Source organism: Bombus vancouverensis, chromosome 1 (genome assembly GCF_051014615.1).
Source record: "Bombus vancouverensis nearcticus chromosome 1, iyBomVanc1_principal, whole genome shotgun sequence".
In the NCBI taxonomy this organism is placed as follows: Eukaryota; Metazoa; Arthropoda; class Insecta; order Hymenoptera; family Apidae; genus Bombus; species Bombus vancouverensis.
In genome coordinates, this window is record NC_134911.1 from 6,640,213 (window position 1) to 6,661,678 (window position 21,466).

The following is a 21,466-nucleotide window of genomic DNA, read 5'->3' on the forward strand; positions in this document are numbered from 1 at the left end:
CACGTATAGGGCCCACAAAATTCTCCGATTGGCTAAGCCGGTCACGTGACCGAGGAAAAATCTTCGGTGATATACCTACAGTACGCTAGGTGGCGATACAGTAAGAGAACACCGGTAAAGTCATCAAAAATTCCGAAAGTGTGTATAGGTGAATAAGCGTGCTCACGGTCGTATGCACAAGTCTGGCAACTAACGTGGTGGGGGCAATGCTATTAGTGAAAGCCAAATGTTTCTCGATTTGTCCGCTAGACAGTAAAACACAGTCAAGAGTTTGAATTGCTTATGTGTAACATAATGTAGACACGCGAGTGTATAGTAACTATGCTAAGTATACCATATATGTATATCAGCGGGTGTATAAATATATATATATACTGTTTTCTATAACTTCTAGATCGTAGCGCTCTATGGCTAGTGGCTGATTTATGAAGCACACATTATGATGTTAAGAGCCTTATCTCCACTGTGGGAATTGCTACCTGTGTATACGACTTTGGACGACGTGGACGTGTTCTAACACTGTTGATGGAAAGGTCCACACTCATGAGAGCGAAAATCCCCTTTTTCTCTTCTTAATTACCAATTCTAATAATGTAATTATGTCTTATCAATGATCCAAGATCATGTAATACGAAGTTATACGGTAGTATAACCTATTACGTATGTACATTATATATATTTATTTCTCTATGAAAGAATTTAATTTATTTTGTGCTAATTAAATCATGGTGCCATGTGAATATGAAAAGTAAATGATCAGAAGTAATAAATAGTAGGTTATGTGCAAGAATATCAATTTTTGAGTGCTAGTATGTTTTCAGTTTATATATTCCGATTTATGTAATAATCGGAATTATGTTATCGATATGAATGTTTATGTTCTCTTTTACGCATTTATCATTTATTAGAATACTATTAACGTAACTACTAATAACGCTCTGTTTTATTTTAACTCTCTTTCTTAAACTGTTTTTTATTTTGTTAATGAATCATAATTTTTAAGTAGATTTGTAATTGTTTATTCTTTTATACACCGGGAGTATGATATTTTTCATCTAATGTTCCTTCTCCGTAAAGTTGGCATTCTTCTGTATTGTATGGGATATCTGTTAGTATTTCTAATGTTTCGAATAGTTTCCCTGGTTTTCTGTAAATATTGTAATTATTGTACAGTGACCAGTATGGTTAGTGATAGAATATTTATGATTAAATTATATTACTTTGGTTGGAAAGCAACCGTGATTGTGAAATAACAGCCTTGGTAGTTATATTGACTTGACAATGTTCCATGCCTTTTATCAATCATAAATTCTTTGGTTTTGGACTTTTTATTTATTCTATAATTTACACTGCATACTAATGAAAATCAATCAATAAGACTTAGTTAATGTATAACGTTAAAATAATGCTAATGTATGTAAATACTAAAGAAGATAACAATTATGGCTATACTTGATAAGTTTCTGATAGTTAATGATAGTTTCTTTGCATCACCTATGTAAACAAGACCAAAATCTAATGTGTATGATGATAATTTTAACACTGGTAACCATATTTGCAAAATTAATTCCAAGTTCTAAAATCACATAAATTTAAGGATTTATTATGTTCATTCAAGTAGAACAAAAAAGAAAAATGATTAATACTTGATATCGTTTATCAGAATGTATAATGTGTAATGGTTCCCTTATTGTGATCTTTGGATCATGGAAATCTTGATTTGAACTTGTATTCATTATAGTTTGAATTAATTTCTCTTCTACAATACATGCAATTTTTACCTATAAAAAGAATGTTACTCAAAATTTGTATTTCTGCCAAAGGAAAAGATAAATTACTTCAATATATCCATTTGGATTTATGCATATAATTCCAGACTTAGATAGATCTGCTTCTCCATAAATTGATGTAGATATGATATAAAATGGTTCATATGTTTCTAAAGTTATCTCTATTAGCTTGTTTTTAGTGTTGTACAAAAATAATGTTTTAGTCAGTCTAAGAAAAATAGATTAGGTGAAGAAATATTCTATTCTTTGAATAAGAATTTTATATTTTGTAATTTTACATACTCTAATCTTTTCCTTCGACTTCGTATTACTTTACTGGCACAACATATAAACGTTCTATCAAATTTAGAAATATTAAAATCCAATGTAGATTTAGTAATATTTGCAGTAACATCAATTTCTACAGGAGAAAAATAATTGCCACTCTGTCTAGCATAATAGTTATCTCTGTACCTATTATTATTATATAGTGTCATATAATTCACTGTAGATATTTTACATTGATTTGTATCACAAGTCAGTTATACAAACATATCATTTGGAGCAACTCGTAGAAATCCAAGAATTTTGCAAAAAAATTCTCCTTCGATACTTTCATTTGTTTCCATCATAGTTTTGTATCTTTCAAGTTGTATATCAATAATTAGGGAGGTATTACTTTTGGGTAGGATGAACATTTCTCTAGGGGTAACCTTGTAAGATACCAAAATGTTTTCTTTATTATTGATATGTACAATATGTTTTTCTTAATATTTTAATAAGATTTAAATGTTTTTTTACCGTGCATATTCTTGTATCAATTAAACCATAGTAAGGAAGTATCGAAATTTGTATTTCAATGTCTTTCTTCTCTACTATATTATTTGGTGGTATACTACTACTATTACTACTGGTGGTATACTGTTTGGAAATTTCACCATTACACATCCAGGATGAGGTCATGTGTGAGGATTCCCTAAGATAATTCAGAAAATGTACTTGTATATTTTTGATGACTATTACATTGCTATTGAGAATATTTACATGTAACTAGATGTTGTAATATCACTAGTGTTGCTGAATTCACTAGAATCACATGTATGTAAGACTTTTGAGTATGGATAGTGTTTTTCTAGGTGTATTTCACTATTAGTCTTCTGCTTATTATTTCTCAATTTTGATGCCAATTCGTCAGTAAATGGTGTATGAAAGCTAAATGCTACGTTAAAAGGCATTGATTCTAGAACTGGCTTGACTACAAATGTATGCCAGTCAATAATTATAGGTATCGCGCTTGTATTTGTCAATGATATTTTTCTCCCATGTAGGCGACTACCTACAGCTACCATTCCATATCTACAAATATATTTTCTAAAATACTGAATTTGAATTTTTTAAAATAGAAAAATGTTGGATATACCTAATAATAGGTATATTAGATTCATTTCTATCAGAAATTGACAATGATATTGGTGATCCAACAACTTGTACACATATCCCTATAGTATACTGTGGTAAACCAGCAATATTTATTTCTAATTCATCCACATAATAACCCCATGTATCAGCAAAAACATAAATGTCCACAGGCATGGCTTTGAAAGGACCAATATCTGAATTTAAGGGATCAACATAGACTACCATACCTGATCCAGGTTGTTTTACTTTGCACAATGTATCTTCTGTAAATAGAAGAGATTATTCCAAAAATAATATATTTAGAATTTCATAATTTTACAAGTAAACAATATCCTACCTATTAATTCCTTCCGCCGACTAAAAACTCGTTTATAAATGAACCTGATCCGATCTTCTTGCGACTTCCATTTACACGAACACATGATGGGATAAAAGTTCTTTATACGAAGCCAATAATTAGTTGGAATCGAAGTCTCGTTTTTTATTATAAAAGTTTTCTTCTGCACTGAAGGTTCGAATTATTCGTTTCTTTGTAAATATAAATATTTATTTTTTCATTTAGAGGAGTATATTTCCTTTCAAAATTTTAATCAAGATACCTGTTCTTAACGATAAACCTGGAAATTCTATTACAACAGGCTGTGTAACCAGTGGTAAGAATTTTTCGTGGAATGGTACAATGCTTCCAGAGGAAACCAAATAATTGTCATTTTCTGTTATGTTGCTCATCTATAGTTATTAAGTCAAACATATATATTATACAATTACGATAGTAATATTTATGGTTTGATAAAAATGCAAAAACTTCTCACTACCTGAATGATTTCTGAAGTACGAGTACTTAGGAAGGGCTGTTCGCCTGATTCGTCAACTGCCACTTCTTGCATAGAAGGACCTGCTGAAGCATCTTTAAGAACCTCTCCTTGATCCAGATTCGTGTTCATTAATTCTCGTTCCTCTCGCTTTTTGTACTTGTCTAATAATTTCTGCGAAGTTGTACATTAAGATTGATAGTCCATTTGAATTACGCGCCAAAATTCCAAAATATTAGTATAATATTTTACATCATTATTACCAGAAAATAATTTATACAATTTTCGTTCTTTTATGGATAGGATACAATAATAACGGATCGCCTTTCTAATTTGCAGAAAATTAAAAATTTGAAATTTTTATCTAAAAGATTCTAAGCGTTTGATTGAAAAATTAAAAATGAAAATTTTAAAAGTATGAAATTTTAGATTAAATAACTTAAGGTTTAAAAAAATAAACCTTTGTATTCGGCATGTCTGAGCATATTTTTCATTTCTTTGTTTTTTCGTACTGTGAAACTTCAAGGAAACATATTTTTAAAAAATTTAGAGCTTGTGTAATTTTATACTATATAATCACCAGTGATCTATCTCTTTGTCTCCTTAGAGTGGACATCCAAGTTGTTTGCCAGATTTGCGATATCTTCTCAGAAGGGATAGCCGAGCACAAAGGGTTAATAAATTAAAAAAAATGTTTATTTGTGATCTTCAAAATTATTAATTAAATGTACCATGTGCTGTCTAGATTTTCCCGCCATATCCAAAGCAAGTTTGAGACTATCTGCCCGCCACTTTACTTTAACAAAATTATTCATTAACAATGGCGTATCGTCGTTTAATGGAAAATAAAATATGACATAAAGTGATTCGATGAAACATTCGATGCCCAGCATTATCATCTTCCGCGAATCTCCCACAAAACATGGTATAAATAACGATTGCACGATCCCCTAGAAATTATAAAAATAAATAGTAAACCAAATATTTTCCCAAAATCAAATTTTTGAAAAATTAAACAAATATTTAACCTCTGAAAGTGGTGTGATAGTTATTTCAATTTTTTTAGTGCCTCTAGCTAATACTTCTCCTTTTTCAGGACACACGCAAAGTTTCATCTTTGACGAATCTAAACCACTAACTTCACCCCACGAATAATTCAATGAGTCATCAGCGAGATTCTTTAATATCAAAATGTAAGTTTCCTTGACGCCGATGTATAGAGTCCTGTCACGCGTAATAATCTTAATAAGAAATATAAAGCTTTTTAAGTAACATAAATTATCTTAAAATTACAAGCCTTGCGGGTCTAATGATACCCATGCTTATTATATGCTCTTGCCACAGTAGGTCGAATTGGTTTAGGTTTACTAAATCGTGGTGATAAAATAACTCATCTGCTCCCTACAATGTAGTAAATTTCTATAATTTTGTAAACACAATAAAGATGACAACAGAAATGAAAAATTAATGAAAGCCTTACTAACTGACACGTTGATGTTCCTTCTTCAAATTCTTCTTCTAATATTTCCCCTATTATTTCTTCTTTGTCTTCTTCTTCTTCTTCGTAATCCGATCGAGGATATTTGATATCTGATGGCACATCCAAGATATGTTTCAATATTTCTTCTGTTGTTCGATCACTGATCAATTAAAATGCAATTTTAAATAGATACTGGACCTTCGTAATTGTAAATAATATTCCTTTGTTTATGTTCAAATAAATAATGGAAGAATGGTGATTATAGACTTCCTCACTCCCATGGGAGAGGTAGGAATTAATAATTAATGTAAACAAATTGCTTGCAATATAATAAATGATAATACGAGGCTAATGGACACATGAGAGCTTCAAATCTCTAAATGTAAATTCAACATTAAAATCGACGCACGTTTTATCCTCCTCATCCATCATGTATCGCAACCAGACTTCGACATCGGCGATCCAAATGTCTACAGACTGACAATGAGTATTCTTTTAAAAAAATGTTTCTATTCTAATTGACAAGTTAGTAAAGAGAATAAAATGATTTTACAGCTGGACATTTTCGTCGTTTTGTGGTGCATTCTTTGGTTTGTAGATCCGTATTTTTTGGTATTGCATCAACTGGTATATCTTCTACGTATAATCTAATAGAATTCGATGAATGTCAAATGCATTAATTTTCACAGTAACAACTCAAAATTAATATTATTGTTCGTAACAATACTTTTTTAGCCGTAAACTCACTGTAGAACAGCAAAATAATAATTTGGCTGTAAATCTTTATACTCAGCCGTTACAGTAAAATAGTGCACAGAAGTTGGAGCGAAAACTCCTTGGTCTGGATTAATGTGAAGCAGTTCTAAGGGAAAATAATTCTTTGTATGTATTCTGTGCATGTCAGTTTGCACGTTTCGTTTCATCCAAGAAAAATGCATGCTGATCTCACTATTTAAAAATAATCATAGTGTATTTATTCAATTAACAGTTACCAAACTAAAATTGTTTTATTATTAAATTTATGGTAACAAATATATGATATACCTAATATTGCTTACAGCAATGATACATTGCCCGATACCGTCAGGGGTATTGGTGCTCAGGTTTATGTAGTAATTCGCTTGATTATCAATATTTCTTTCCAATGGCGTTAATTTCATTAAATGCTGCAATTTTACTTATTTTAATTGTCACCTTTCATATTTGAATTAATCCTATTTTGCACCGAGTTTATAGTATAAATACTTTACTAAGCTGGATGAAATTCGACTCATATATTAATCCATCACCGATTATCTCTGTTTCCAGCAAGGTACAATTATCGCATAATATGTATAATTTTTCCACCTGACAAAAATGATAATAAAAGGTCAGAAGTGGATAAGCAAGTCGAAGAAAATCAATTAATTAAATATATTTTTATATGAATAGGGTAATGAATTATTTTCCATTTACATGAATTCCATAGCACTCTGGTGAGAAGTACATACGAAAATCTAGTTCTTCGTTTGTATTCAGTGCAAAATACGCAGGCCACACGGTAAAACAGGATAATTTTAAACTATTTTTGTCTGTGATATCCTAAAATAAAAAAATATACAATGGGAATGGAGAAAAAGATATTAAACAAGATCTTTTTAGATAAGAAGATATTTAAGAAGAATTTTTTTTAATGAAACGGATAGAAATAGGAAGTGGTTTTACTATAATGTTCATAGAGAACCAGTCTGCCTCGCTCATTATGAAAAACCGGCCCTCTCCGCCGACATTCTTGAATTTTATAAGTACATAAGCTTCTTCTCCTACAAAGGCTTTCTTACAGTCGAAAGTCATGCTTACAAAATTATCGTCTTCCGTCATCCAGGTAGATAAAGTTCCAGAGCTATTTAATGTAAAAGACTAAAAAATCAAAGTCATGATGACGTGTAAAACCATTGCAACTCCCTTATCGTTATTTGAGCTACAGATTTCTTGTCTCTAATATCAAGGTCAATGTAATATCGTTCAAGCTCTATCAATTCACTCTATCATAAATTAAAAAAAAGAATGGAAAGATAAATAATTCTAACAAGTTACCCAAATGTATTATTGAAATAATAAAATAATTAAAATATCTTTATCTGTGATTCAATAAATGATACTCAAAAGAATGACTTTGACGCTTGATCCACAAGAAGAAGTCAGACGTCAGCTATAATCAGGTATTCTTATCGTTGCTAAGAATTAGAATATCGTACTTCTAAACTATCGAATGACATTGCTATCTCTGGATGCCAAGCTTGATTCGACAGTTCCTTGTATGTGTCCGAATATGTGAACGATATTTCTTCCGTCAGGCAAGTTCCTACATAGAGAAAATATTTCAAAAGAGCAGTTTATATCTCTTCAGTCCATTTTACCTTGCATTTATACTTTATTTATTTATTATTCTTCTACATCTAAGCAAATCAGGTTAACCCTTATGTCCATATCCGGGTGCCCACCTGAATACATTTTCTGAGTTTGAACCTTTTAAAGGCGAAATATCTATCCCATATCTTTCTTTTCGTTCTCAAGTCAACAAAATCTCGAAGATGGTATCCCGCTGGGGATAGCCATCCACATGTTATTTAACAATCAAGTTAGAAAAATTTACCAAATGTCCAGCTGGACAAATTGTAAAGTACAAATTAAATGACAAAAAAAAAAAATGTATAAGGTTAAGATTTCAGATCCGTGATAAAATCAGTTTATTATACGACGTGAGTTTATAATTCTGTGTTGAACAACGTTATGCATCTCGGCTATTGATATAAGGTTTAAATTGAAGGGTTTGTAACAATAAGGGGCAGTATGAAATATAATATCATGTCCAAAAGTGCAACAGTATATTGCTACAAGTATTAGTTGATCATGAATTTATAGCACATTCGAAAGAATAATTTGATTTCGAGTTTTGGTCTACACAAATTACTGTCTATTCAATTATAAAGTGAAGTTACCTTCTTATTGTAGCATTTCCTTAAACTATATTCTTCATATCTATTCTAAACTATATTCTTCATATCTATTCTATCATTATTTTGTAGTAATTTTTATACCCAACAAAATAGGAGGGTCTTTGTATCCGTGCAACCGGATAATCACCGAACTTCCATGTTGAACGTTTAACACCAATACTTCTTCTGGTGTATCAATATCGTCGCAACGGAACAGAATGATCAATCGCAGTTGCATTCCCGGCGGAACGATGCCTCTGTTCTCTACCACAGGCTGCACTATAACGCGGAACTTGGAACGATACGGTCTCCCTTCTATTTGAAATCTTGCTGGGATATTGCTGACATTTTGCAGTATAATTATTTTCTGCCATATAATAAAGTCGGTTACAAAATGTATTTCTCACTCTCGCTTTAGTTTCAGTCGAAAAAAGACGTTTAAGAAAGAAAGTTATTTGGCGTAAAGTTCATATGCATGCAAACATATCTTTTGGGTGGATTTAAAAAAAAATTTGCTTTACCCACTGAATATTATTTCTGAGTATTAAATTTTATATTAAATTTTAAATATTCGTATCAATGCATAAAAATCATTAACCTATTAACAATAATTCTTCTGTATTTGTGTCACATTTAAGAAACGTTCTAATATAAAAAAATAAAGTTTGATCGCAGCAAAATTAACCCTTCAAGAGTACAACTCAAGAGAGAACCTTAAAATTCACCAAATATAGTATTATAATTCATACTATAATCAAACATAATATTTTAAATTTTACATCCTCATACATGACATGACATACAATTATTAATATTTATTTCCTATAAAAAATTGAAAATATGTATCTTTCACGTTTGATATCAGACATATAGGAAATCTTCAGGACAATGGGACGATTATTTTCGAAAAAAGATATTCTAAATTCTTTTTCATTTCGTTGCACTGCCGAAGGATTAAATGGGAATTAGTCGAGACGAACCTTATACATCTTTCTCAATTTAAAATTACGAAATTGCACGTAATTCGTGTTGGCCACTAATATACTCTTTTGGGTATCAGATCTTAGTATACTTCTTTTCACTCGAGTGCTTAAATCTGATCGTAGCTTGGAGTAAGACCTGGTTCGGAAGATTTAATACGAAGATTATGAAATTCGACGTTTTTAACTGTTATTTAATAGATATACTTATTGACATAAAGTTTTGGTAACGATGTCACGTGTATCAATGATTGCTTAAGTTTTGATTTTGGTCTTTGTCTTGATAATTCTAACAGTTTTCTGTATTCGTTCCAAATCTTCACTTTTGGTGGATCTATTGCTAACTCACTAGCATGTATGTCTAAAAAAGTTGTTGATGATTTTTTATATGTTAAATAACAACTTTATTAAGTATCCTACCTAAATCTGTTTCACATTCTTCAAAATCAACATCTTTAGATTTTAACTCGTCATATTTTGATTTTAAGTCTTCCTGAACGTTACGTTTCAGCAATTTAATGTCAGCTGGGCAAGCATTTTGTAACCTATTTTTGTAGGTCTGTAAAAATCACGGATATTTGACTATTTTGGTTTCTCTGTCAGTCAAAAATATGAAGATACTGACACAGAGTAGATAGGTCGATTTTTGTTGCAAAACCACGTTTTTTTGAGTAGTATTAATAAAACCATATGACATTTTCCAATTATCATTTCTGTATTGTACCATACTTTCAAGTCTTCTTTGGACAGATTGAGTATATGTTTTGCTATCATTATCTTCCATCTGGATAAGACTCATTTTATGAAAAAGATTTGTCAATCAATCTTTAATTACGATTAACAAATGAAATCGCAAATGAATACATTGCATGCTTAGTTATTTAAATCTTTTTTGTGAGTGTTAAATAAAATTTGAACAAATATATACATGGTGGTTAAGGAATAAATAATTAGAACACAGTAACGATTATGATGAAAAATAAGTAAGTAGATTAATTTTGACACTATGGTTTATTTGGAAACAATTTTTTATATAAAGGTTTAGAGAATGAAGTTCTATGTACAAAAGGAGTATGTTAGTAAAATACTAGGATTTTATATTCCTGGCCGTACATCGTGCAAAATAGTTTCTTCTTATACCGAAATATAATTAAAAATCGTTCTCGTTACGTGCAGTTCTTCCTCTTTTCATTTTATTGCGAGAGCAGACTGCTTATAATTAAACGCTTGAATCTAGTTTAACCCTATTATAATTAATTATTATTTACGTCGACGAAAAAACGTCTCATTTCATTTGACATAGTCGCAATACAATCACAATAAGGTACACTTATTTATATTTATCGTAAATTGTATTTCGTAAATACAAAGAATTCGTGTATCTTCCTTGCTTTCTAAACCCATATACATACACATACATATGTATAATTATTTCCACACGCATAAACATTATATGCACGTATTTTTCATTGTTTTCCCTTCTCTGTTACATATATGACATTATAGATTACGCTTTGTACAGTCTATTAAATAAACAAGCGAGAGAGATCTCACAGATTCTCAACGTTGCTTATTTCTATAATACGTTCAACGAGACCTCCACCATCGTTCACACAAGTATTAATTCTTCGTCTTAAGATATAAAAAATTGGTACACTTTCGTTCTTGTTGTCAAAAGCACAATAGCGCAGGAAGCGATTAGCGTGTTTCGAAAAGCATCGTAGTTATTCAACAAATATCTTGGGCATTAATTGTACATGTGTAATTATGTATCGAGCAACCTGAAAAGGAATGGGAGCTTGATAATAATGAGACGCGCATGATATTGCATTAAACAACACTGTATTTTTCTGTCCTCTTTTCATCTTCTTTCTTTTGTTTTAAAAGCCTTATAGATTTAAAAATTATGTGTTTATTTCCTTTTATAAGAGTGCACTTATTTTAATCTATTAAGAGTAAGCATACACAGTCCTTAACGCAAAAAAAGGAAAGAAATGAATTTTTGCGCTCGCGTAAATAATTTACCATGCACAAATTTAAATATTATTACGAATATTCGTGTTAGAATAGGATGATTTTAGAAATCAAAGAGTATTAAATTATAATTTATATGGATCTTGTGGTAAAGAAAGGTATATGTATTAGCACAGAGTCAAACTAGGTTCAAGTTTTATATAAAAAATCATCGCGATAGAAATAATCGAAATATTCGATTCTTTTCTCTTGCTTTTCTTTTTCAACAATATATTTACATTCTGAAATGCCGATTTGTCCTTTGATAATTACCAATAAATTCCTCGTGACTTTTCTCTAAAACCTGACCAAATATATCGTGCTATATAAGCTTGGACTTTGTATGCGGGGGAATAAAGGTCTTTATTAAAAGCCTATTATTGTGTGGAAAATATAAAACCCCAGATTATACTTCACTATCCTACAAATACAATGCTTAGTTCAAACGTGTAATGGATTTTCCTCAAAGATGCAATATATTTGTTTTTCTTTCGCGTTTACTCTCTCTCGCTCTCTCTCTCTCTCGCTCTCTCTTCACATTTATAAATTAAACGAATAAAAATTAAGATTCCAGCGGATTTGGGACACTGAAATATGAATTTCTAAAACATAATTATTTATCCATTAATCTATTATTCTAGATTTCTGTGTAATTACGATTCTGTTATTATTTTTCCCTTTTCTTCTTTTTACAATATACCAGCTATATGTATTTCTGTTCTTTTCTGTTCTATATATGTTCTTTTTCTTTCACATTGTATCTGTTTTCAGCTGGAAAAATTGTGGATAATTTCATTGCAATTGTACGAAGTAAATCTTCTTACATATATACAACCCACGATCATCCCTTAAGCGTACAACTTCCATTGTAAATTCTATAGTTCGATGCATAATCGTTTATTCATTCCACATGATATTAATGTTAAGTGTTTCTTCACTTGCCGAGTCCGAGCGCAGCATATTGTTCTTCCGTGACTTCTGTCATCATTAGATTTCCGTCAGGTAAGAGTAAGACTACTCTTCTTGTTCCACCTAACATAATAATGCAATTAAATTTTAGTAATATGTCCCTTTACTTTAGTTTTCACTAAAGTTTAAGTTTAAGTTTGAAACGAATGTTTAAATTCGGTACATTACCTGGAGTAGGTTCTTCCGCTTGTACGACTTGAGCTACAACTTGGCCATGACCATCACCATCTTCTTGTCCCTCCGTCACATCCGCCGTATTCGTGTTGTCCATGATAGACATTACCATTGGATTTTCAGTAGGTTCTGTACCACCTTCCTTTACATAGAACTGCGAAGCCAGATTTACTTGATCAGGTATTAATTGAGCTACAGCTTCCGCCACAGCGTGATCTAACGTTAAAACAGAGCCTTCGTCTCCTTGTTGCTCTGTGGTAACATATACACATTGTTGCTCGCCATCAGCATCTCGAGTTACCAATAATGTCTGGCCATCCTCAGCTTGACCAGCCACTTGATAAACAACACCATCCTCTCCAGTTATTGTTACCAAGTTTGATGTGTCTTCGGTTACCTTCCTCTCTTCCGATATTTTTTCTTCAGTTTTTACATCGGTAGACGCGATTGCTATTGTGTTAGTCGAGGTAACAGTGGCTGTAGTTAATCCTGCTGCAATAGATGATTCACTGGTTGGTGTCGCTTCTGTTAACGGTGTTGTCGTGGTTGTGGCTGGTGTGGCCACGGCAGGAGCTGTATCATCCAAACAAGGAAGATCCGGTGCAGGAACAGATACATTCGTCAAATTGATTTGCGCTGGCTCGCTGGTCTGAACGATCGTTCCTGTCGTTCCACCGGGACTCATTTCGACTCTCATTATTCCACCACCCTCTGTAAGAGAATCAAGAGATGGTAGAACCAATTCTGTGGTGGTGGTTGTAGCGGAGACGTCTATACTCTCTGATGTAGTTGTAGCGGCTTTAATGGTAGACAACGGAGTTCCCGTAGATTCAAGTTCAGGTTCTGGTTCAGCCGGTTGTTCGACGGGTTCACCATCCGGTCCAATGATACGGCCCGTCAATGGACAAAGAGTAAACGGCCTAGGTGGACTATCAGGCTCCGTAGTGGCAATGGTATCAGCTTCAGGAGGTGGAAGCTCCGGTTCAACATCGCTGCTACTCTCTTCGGAGCCTACCTCGTGGAACTCCATGTGAAGACCATCACCTTCCGCCAATTTACTTTCTTTCAGTTTGTTCCCCGGAGTGGCCGTCGCTGGTGTTTCAGCCAATTTCCCTCTGCCTCGACCAGCGGTAACACGAGCAGCTGCTAGGAGGCCGCGGCCACCTGGTTTAATGATACCCGCTGCTTCTTGAGCTTTCCTTTTTGCCATTAATAACTTTTGCTGCGGAGATAATAATGACTGTGGCTTACCAACTGGTGTTTTCGGAGACTGTTTAGCCTGTTGCACTGGACTAGTTCCAGACTTTACCACTTGCTTCGGCTGTGGGCTAAGCACCGTAAACTTTGGTCTAACTTGAGTGACATTTCCAGGACTCACCGAGTTACTTTGCGTAGTTACAGCCGTCGTACGTTTTTGTAGTACCTGGCGTGTTTGCTGAGACTGAATTTGTTTCGGGGCTGGCGCCCTAACAGGTGTGCGAATTGTTGACCCGATTCCAAGTACGCTAGTTGGTGTCGTCGCACGCAGTGGAGGTCTCGGTAACAAAGGTCGACCGTCCGCACTGCGTTGGCCTGTAACAGGTCCAGGACGTATTCCTGTACTTATTCTTGGCTGCAAAGTTATGGGAGCCGGCACCGCGGTCACGACATGTATCTGCGGTAACTGTGTCGGATCTGGTTTCGGCTGGATCTTTATAGGCTCTGTTTTCTGTATACCTCCTGCTTTACTCGTAACAGGCTTAGAAACTACTTTCATCTGAGTTACTACTTGACCTCCATCCATTTTAGAAACCACTTTTACCGGTGTTACAGAATTCGATTGCGATGCGGATATTACTTGCTTCCTTACTACGTTAGTATTATCTCGATTTTGAACCATCAAAACACCTTGTGTGGTTGGCGAACCTTTTACAGCCAATTTTCCGCTAGGGGACGAGTCCAACTTAATGATGCCATCTTTCCGTGACATTACGTAAACGCCGGATGTTAAATTTGGCATTTGCTTCGGGTCAACTTTAACGACTCCTTTGGCATTCGCAACTAGGACTGGTGGTTGGTTAGATTTTGCTCCTTCGGGAGATTGAAGTCCCAATGAAGTCGCAAGATCTGTAGACGAACCACTTGCTCTGTTAGACCCGTTTGATTGAGCATTAGCACGATTAAATGCGCGCTGAATCATATCACTTCGACCCAACAATTTTTCCTCCTCAGACTCTCCAGTCCAGTCTTCGTCACTACCTGTGTCGCCTTTAGTTCGTTTGACAACGCTACTGCCACCATCCTCGGAATCACTCTCCGAATAATCCATCTTTCTTTTCCCTAATACTAAACAAATTTCGGAATCTTAATATGTTTCTAACATTTGCAGTGTATATACAATATGAACTATATTATAAAATACACATACGGTCATTGTCTTCGTCCTTCATGGAACCGCACCACTGCTTCACTTGATCCATTGCTTTTGATTTACTTGATCGCATAGGTCGTCTACATACAGAAAATTTGTAATTTGAAGTGTTATTTTATAAATATAGAGAACACACTGAAAATTGTAAAAACTGTAGGCAAAAAATAATTGCCTTACCCTACTTGACCTGCAGTACTTGGTCCAGGTTTAGCTTCAGCTTTTATAATTGTTTTTTGTGCGGGATGAGCACCTCGACCTGCTGCCTTAGCAGTAGCCTGCTGTTGAGCTGCTTTCAATTCTTTTTTTTTAGCAAGGTTTCTTTCAAATTCTTCTAATAAATGTTTACACGTGGCTACATGCTCAGCAGGCTCCCATCTATTATGCTCACTGTAATTATTTGCATATTTTTATCTCCGAATATTTTTGATATCTTTCGTAATTTATTGTATTATCCTCCTGTCTAAAAATGTACGGTTATATTATAAATTAAACTTACTGTCCAAAACCTTCCCATTTTAATAGATATTCTGAACATCTTTTTTTCGGGTTAAACCGTTTAGCTAAAATTTTTTCTACTACGTACTCTTCATCGCTTGAGTCGTCATCACCAGCTTTATTTGATTTGGTCTATAATAATGAATAAATTATTAGCTTTTTACATATGTTAAAGTTACTGAAATGTAACGAAGCTGACCTTGAGTTTTATTGTCGGTCTCAATTTTGGTTTTTCTTTCTTTTCTACTTCCTCGAAAGATTCATTACTTTTTTGATTCTTTGCTTCCGAAGTTTTAGTATCTTTTCTACTATCATCTTCCGGTTGTCCATTTCTAATTACTTTACGGACTACTATTGGTTTTCCTATAATAGTACAGAATACCTTAAGTGCATTGATCATTTAAATCAGAATAAAATTATTGCTTTTTTGATATGCACCTTCTGCATTAGTAGTTATTTGATTTTGCCTTGGTACATCTTGCATTTTTGCATTACTAATTTTCGTAAATGTTTGTATAGTTTTCCCAGCTGCAATCCACGAATCTCTTATGTGTGTATCCATTTTGCACCATTTTTGATACAGTTTCCATGAATTTGTTGAGTCCCTATCTGAACTTTCCTGTTGTATTTGTGAATCTTTCCATAAAAGGAAAGCCCATACTTGTGCTTTTTGCTCATTCTACAAAAAGTTAAAATAACATAGTGATATTCTTATTCCAGAGTTATTTCTCAATGTCATCATGATTTAATAGTGATGTAATGGTTACTAACATTACTATTTTCACGAAAATGTGAAACTTGGGTGCAAGCACCCTCTTTTGTACGATGCTCTTGGAATTCTTCAATAAAATGAAAAACTGAATGGCACTGTCCACACACAAGAACATCTAATCTTCCCATTTCTTCTTGTGCAGCTAATAACATAATAAAATTTATTATTTTATGTTTGTAAATTAATCATAGTAATAAAGATTGTAAAATACATCTTCAAAATAAGTTTCTTTTTATATTTTGGTCAATATGCCAGGACTCTCACTTTTATGTACCAGTGATTACTAACTTTTTATACTCATATAAATTATCTGTTATGAAACTGTTCAAAAGAATACATATCTACAGCTTTCAAATTTTAATAAATTTGATCTAACTATAATAAATTTAATTTGTTTAATATTTTATGTAATAATACACTTTGTTAAGAGTTTAAAATTATATTATTATTTTTAATAAATTTATATATTTATGTAATAGTTGTGTTTATAGCAGTACAATAAACAAAGGCTTGTTGTTTACATAGCATATTACTAATGACAAATTGTAAATATTACCTTTAATAACAGTAGGATTACTACTAATGGCCGAAGGGCCATCGCCACCCTCCATTTTGTTCAATAATGTATTTAAGTCTCTATCCACAAGCTTCTTTTCTAAAAAAATAACATTTTCTTTTAATTTCTACTGAGACTGTCCACTGACAACTTTACTCATATTATACCAAGCATATAAGACAAAACAATTAATCAATGACAATATATTAATAACAGATTAATTCAATTATTCAATAATTCTTTGAACATTATATTATAAATTTTAAATTCACGGTTACTATATACTAACATGAACATATATTATACATATATTCTCTACAAGTGAACTAAAATGACAATATATTAATAACAGATTAATTCAATTATTCAATAATTCTTTGAACATTATATTATACATTTTAAATTCACGGTTACTATATACTAACATGAACATATATTATACATATATTCTCTATAAGTGAACTAAAATTTCAATGATAAGATCCATATTTTAGATTAATTAATTAATTAGCAAGTAAAAGAAAATAAAAATTAATTATACCAAAATATATATTGTGACAAATAATATCTATCCTCTGTATAATAAATAGACTGTGGGCCTTTATGCATTTTTAAATTTTTATAAATATAATTAAAGACATAAAATTTAAATAAAAGTTTGTTGCACCTATCAGATATTATATCAAATATTATTTTCGATATTTTGCACCCTTAAATGTATTTTTGTATTTTAAAACTTCCATAAATACATAAAAATATACAATCTAATATAAATATTATGTAGCACTTATAACGTGTATTAATTAGTAAATGCATCGATGAACCTTTACAAATAAATTTTTTAACAATTTATATAATAAATTCGTTGAATAAACCTATTTTCTTTAAACAAACAGTGTAAAAACATTATTAGGTCACTTCTGTAACATATCCTAATTAAAAGAAAAAAAGCCGTAACATTCGGAGTTCGAAGTTTCGCGGGTGTCAGAAAAATTTATACGCAACATGCCGGTGGAAATCGAACTGCGAACATTTTTTAACAAGACACCACTGCCGTTGTTACGGCTAATTCAATGATCCACTCAACACACACTACTATGTACAATAATTCTCTGAATTATTCTCGCACGATTCGAAGCGTTATCACGAAGAAATATCTTACGGCGGGGTCTTTTTTATTTAAACTAAATGAATTCCCGCATAAATGGTAAGACGTCGAGAGGCACACAGCATGGAGTCATTGTAAACGCGGCCAGTGGCGTAAGTTACCAACGAATAAAACTCACAAATAAATGTGTTCTTGAAATACTAGCCGGTTTACTGTGAAAAATATGTACGATATAAACGATTATACTAATTGCTGACAACACGAGCGTTCAGAATTCACGGGAACATTTAGAAACGATTCCATCGCCGCTGCCGCCGCCGCCACAGACTCGTCCTCTGTCTATCATGAGCAAGCCGATGCTCGTCAAGATGGCTCTCGTCACGAAAACTCTCCCCGACTATTCACTTCCTGTCTACCCATGAATATTTTTTGAACACACTTAATGCCCATTACCGATTCCAACCCGATCAAGTGTTAAACCAATGATAACAACTTACACCCGGTAAACCGTGGAAAAATTAGATCTTCCTGATCTGGAAATAATTGCTGTTGCTGCACGAGATGGTATGAAAACAGTGATCGCGTCTGACGACAGTGGCGCCATGGCGCTTGCCCGCCACGGCAACAGCTCACCTTTTTGGCGGGAAAATGTTACTCGTTAATTTTCCTTTATTTTCTTTTGCAGGAGATACTTCATCTATAATTATATATTTTATGCTTGAAATATTATATTCGTGTAAGATTATGAGGAAAAAAAGAAATTGTTTATGGAGAAGGGAGTTTGTTTTATAGGGTCCGTTGTCTAATTCAAACATGCCGCTTTTCTTCGACAAACTCATCTATGTTCCGGCATTGGGTCGAGTATAGAAAAGGTAAGTTTATGTTAATTGATGTCAAGATTTGGTAAATAGTCATTGGTTATTACCGATTTATGAATTCTATATGCGATTAATTGTTCTTTAATTTAATTATAAATTAAATCTTAATGCGCCAAAGCATTTTATTTATGTTTGATATGTTTCTTTCAATTTATGAGCAATTTAAAAAATAGATTAATTCTTGTATTAAACCGGACGAAAGTTGTATGCTGTATGAAGATTTTTTGTAGAAATTTATTATATTGTTTTGAGAATTTCTTTCTTTCAACTGTAATTTTATGTTGTTAATATTTGCCAAGTATTAAGAGACACGTTAATCTTTTCAATCATACCATTGACATATAAGTTTTAATGTCAGCGATAATATAAACAACATTAACCTTATTTCTTCGAAAGATTGAATACAATCATCTAAAGTAAGCATTGTTCCAAATTTATTGGAAAGAAAGTTTGGAATATAATTTCTTAATTAAACGAATTGAATTTGATTGTGGTATTTATTTCAGAAATTAAAAAATGGCTGATGAAGAAGAGGAGAAAGAGTATAGATGGGAGACTGGTTATGAAAAGACATGGTATTCATATTTTTTAAAGTACTTTAATGAGTTATTATATACAATTATTATATATAAATAATTTCTTATACAGGGAAGCAATCAAAGAAGATGATCATGGATTGTTGGAAGCATCAGTTGCAGATATTATTCACAATGCCAAAAGAAAACGTCAAATGGAAAAGAAGGTTGGTGCCAGATTAGGGATGATGAGGCACCTTTATGTAATTCTTGATGCTTCTGAATCAATGTCACTTCAAGATTTGAAACCAACTCGTTTTCTATGTTCTTTAAAGGTACCTATTGATACCTTTATACTATATTTGATATTATATAATTATATATATCATTATATTTTGTTACAAATTAATTTTTTTAGCTTTTAGAAGATTTTATTGAAGAATTCTTTTATCAAAATCCTATAAGTCAGTTAGGAGTAATTATCACAAGGAATAAGAGAGCAGAAAAAGTAAGCGAATTAGCTGGAAATTCTAAAAAACATGTGAAGGTAAATTTTTTTAGAGCATTGTTTAGATTTTTATTTTGATCTATAAGTACGTATTTTTATATATTTGTAGGAAGTACAAAACATGCAACAAATTGCCCCAGTAGGTGAACCTTCATTGCAAAACTCCATAGAGCTAGCTTTGAAGTCATTACGTCTCCTACCATCACATGCTAGCAAAGAAATACTTATAATAGTAGGAGCACTTACAACATGTGATCCAGGAGATATCAATGAAACTATACAAGTATGTATTGTAAATTCTAAGATGTACTATGTAACACAAATTATACTACAATGTTATGTGTTAATTTTGGTTATAGAACATGAAGACAGATTCTGTCAGGTGCAGTGTGATAGGTTTGGCTGCTGAACTATATATTTGTAAAAGAATGGCAACAGCAACTGGTGGAGAGCATGGCGTTGCATTGGATGATAAACATTACAAGGAACAGTTAAATATGCACATAGACCCTCCTCCAGCTGCAACTAGGTTAGATGCTGCTCTTGTAAAAATGGGTTTCCCTCATCATGCATTACATTCTTCTGCAAATGATTCAGCTATGGCAGTTTGCATGTGGTAAATAATTTTTTAATTGTTAATTCATAAATAAAATGTTCTTTTAAAGGGAAGAAAATATCTTTTTCTTTTACAGTCATGCAGAAAGTTCAGATGAATCTGTTAAACTTCTTAGTACAGGATATCTCTGTCCTCAGTGTTTAAGCAAACATTGTGAACTTCCAGTAGAATGCAGAGCATGTGGATTAACATTGGTGTCTGCTCCACATTTAGCACGGTCCTATCATTATTTATTCCCTGTTGAATCTTTTAAGGAAGTTGTATTCAGTGGAACTCCTTCAATTTGTTATGGTTGTCAGAAGATATTGTCTCAAAAAGATAAGAAGGTATAATCAATGCATCACCACATACTTTAATAAGAACAATATATAAATATAATTTGTAAAATATAAACTAGAACTGTATCTTTTTCCAGGTATACATTTGTAATAAATGTAATGAAACATTTTGTTTAGACTGTGAAATATTTATTCATGAATCTTTACATACATGTCCTGGCTGTGCTACCAATCCAGATACATATCAAAAGTCTGCAGATAGAAATTAATTTATTCAATGTATATAAAATAAAATGAATTACTTAAAGCAAAGTACTTTAATAGAATATTGAACTTAAGACCAATTTTATAAGCAACACATTTTTATAATGTAGAACTGGTTCATGATGCACGTATAAAAAATATTTCTTCTTATTAAAGAGGAATGAATCAATGAAAAGACAATAATAACATTAATGGAAGTTCGTTTTATTTTTTTTTATATTAACCACTACCTGTAAAATACTCTCTGTGTAATGAAGTTCTCGCAACACACGTGTAAATATAATAAATATATTTATTTTAGTAAAAAATATTACATACAAAAATTCTGTAATGATTCAAATTGATTGAAATGATTGAAATTGCCATGATTGGTGTATTATCTTATTAACAGATTATGGATTTAGAAAGTATAATTATGACGAATGTAAAATCGTTTAGGTGTAAGGAAAATAAGAGAATTGAAGTTGTTTAT

The 21,466-nt window shown here is 32.3% G+C and overlaps 5 protein-coding genes and 1 long non-coding RNA gene across 11 annotated transcripts; 2 read left to right on the top strand and 4 right to left on the bottom strand.

Annotated features, from left to right (window-relative positions):
• Positions 1 to 4: 4 nt before the first annotated feature.
• Positions 5 to 5,036, top strand: LOC143305130 (uncharacterized). The gene is made up of 3 exons (XR_013061824.1): positions 5 to 315; positions 395 to 660; positions 4,746 to 5,036. It is a non-coding gene; the product is annotated as an uncharacterized LOC143305130 (long non-coding RNA).
• On the bottom strand, positions 2,326 to 5,129 carry LOC117160596 (uncharacterized). The gene is made up of 8 exons (XM_076626199.1): positions 5,029 to 5,129; positions 4,732 to 4,950; positions 4,004 to 4,174; positions 3,788 to 3,917; positions 3,526 to 3,693; positions 3,190 to 3,451; positions 2,814 to 3,125; positions 2,326 to 2,745 (listed from the first exon to the last, which is right to left on the bottom strand). The coding sequence occupies exons 1-8, from the start codon at positions 5,113 to 5,115 to the stop codon at positions 2,511 to 2,513; spliced, it is 1,584 nt and encodes a 527-aa protein (XP_076482314.1). The 5' UTR covers positions 5,116 to 5,129; the 3' UTR covers positions 2,326 to 2,510.
• Positions 5,130 to 5,277: 148 nt separating this feature from the next.
• LOC117160604 (deleted in lung and esophageal cancer protein 1-like) lies at positions 5,278 to 9,582 on the bottom strand. Its single transcript, XM_076621271.1, has 12 exons — positions 9,439 to 9,582; positions 8,541 to 8,825; positions 7,718 to 7,828; positions 7,185 to 7,379; positions 6,936 to 7,061; positions 6,726 to 6,827; positions 6,525 to 6,646; positions 6,228 to 6,428; positions 6,034 to 6,127; positions 5,890 to 5,957; positions 5,481 to 5,640; positions 5,278 to 5,401 (listed from the first exon to the last, which is right to left on the bottom strand). Exons 1-12 carry the CDS (start codon positions 9,445 to 9,447, stop codon positions 5,279 to 5,281), a joined length of 1,596 nt encoding a protein of 531 aa, XP_076477386.1. The 5' UTR covers positions 9,448 to 9,582; the 3' UTR covers position 5,278.
• On the bottom strand, positions 9,583 to 10,292 carry LOC143305123 (uncharacterized). The gene is made up of 3 exons (XM_076627721.1): positions 10,064 to 10,292; positions 9,859 to 9,997; positions 9,583 to 9,799 (listed from the first exon to the last, which is right to left on the bottom strand). Exons 1-3 carry the CDS (start codon positions 10,235 to 10,237, stop codon positions 9,633 to 9,635), a joined length of 480 nt encoding a protein of 159 aa, XP_076483836.1. The 5' UTR covers positions 10,238 to 10,292; the 3' UTR covers positions 9,583 to 9,632.
• Positions 10,293 to 10,430: 138 nt separating this feature from the next.
• Positions 10,431 to 18,543, bottom strand: Chro (chromodomain-containing protein chromator). 5 transcript variants are annotated; one of them, XM_033341444.2, is made up of 11 exons: positions 18,433 to 18,543; positions 16,828 to 16,926; positions 16,271 to 16,413; positions 15,938 to 16,178; positions 15,699 to 15,862; positions 15,501 to 15,631; positions 15,182 to 15,391; positions 15,002 to 15,084; positions 13,846 to 14,919; positions 12,589 to 13,758; positions 10,431 to 12,483 (listed from the first exon to the last, which is right to left on the bottom strand). In XM_033341444.2, the coding sequence occupies exons 2-11, from the start codon at positions 16,880 to 16,882 to the stop codon at positions 12,386 to 12,388; spliced, it is 3,369 nt and encodes a 1,122-aa protein (XP_033197335.1). In that variant the 5' UTR covers positions 16,883 to 16,926; positions 18,433 to 18,543; the 3' UTR covers positions 10,431 to 12,385. The 5 variants fall into 5 exon arrangements, with proteins under 5 accessions (XP_033197335.1, XP_033197329.1, XP_033197331.1 ...); XM_033341438.2 differs by having other exon boundaries at positions 12,589 to 14,919; XM_033341440.2 differs by lacking the exon at positions 18,433 to 18,543 and adding an exon at positions 18,114 to 18,266 and having other exon boundaries at positions 12,589 to 14,919.
• Ssl1 (general transcription factor IIH subunit 2 Ssl1) lies at positions 18,360 to 21,042 on the top strand. Of its 2 annotated transcripts, XM_033341461.2 has the most exons (9): positions 18,360 to 18,499; positions 18,621 to 18,807; positions 19,320 to 19,388; positions 19,462 to 19,663; positions 19,747 to 19,875; positions 19,946 to 20,119; positions 20,196 to 20,452; positions 20,529 to 20,778; positions 20,868 to 21,042. In XM_033341461.2, exons 3-9 carry the CDS (start codon positions 19,330 to 19,332, stop codon positions 20,997 to 20,999), a joined length of 1,203 nt encoding a protein of 400 aa, XP_033197352.1. In that variant the 5' UTR covers positions 18,360 to 18,499; positions 18,621 to 18,807; positions 19,320 to 19,329; the 3' UTR covers positions 21,000 to 21,042. The 2 variants fall into 2 exon arrangements, with proteins under 2 accessions (XP_033197352.1, XP_033197353.1); XM_033341462.2 differs by lacking the exons at positions 18,360 to 18,499; positions 18,621 to 18,807 and adding an exon at positions 18,851 to 19,229.
• Positions 21,043 to 21,466: the final 424 nt, after the last annotated feature.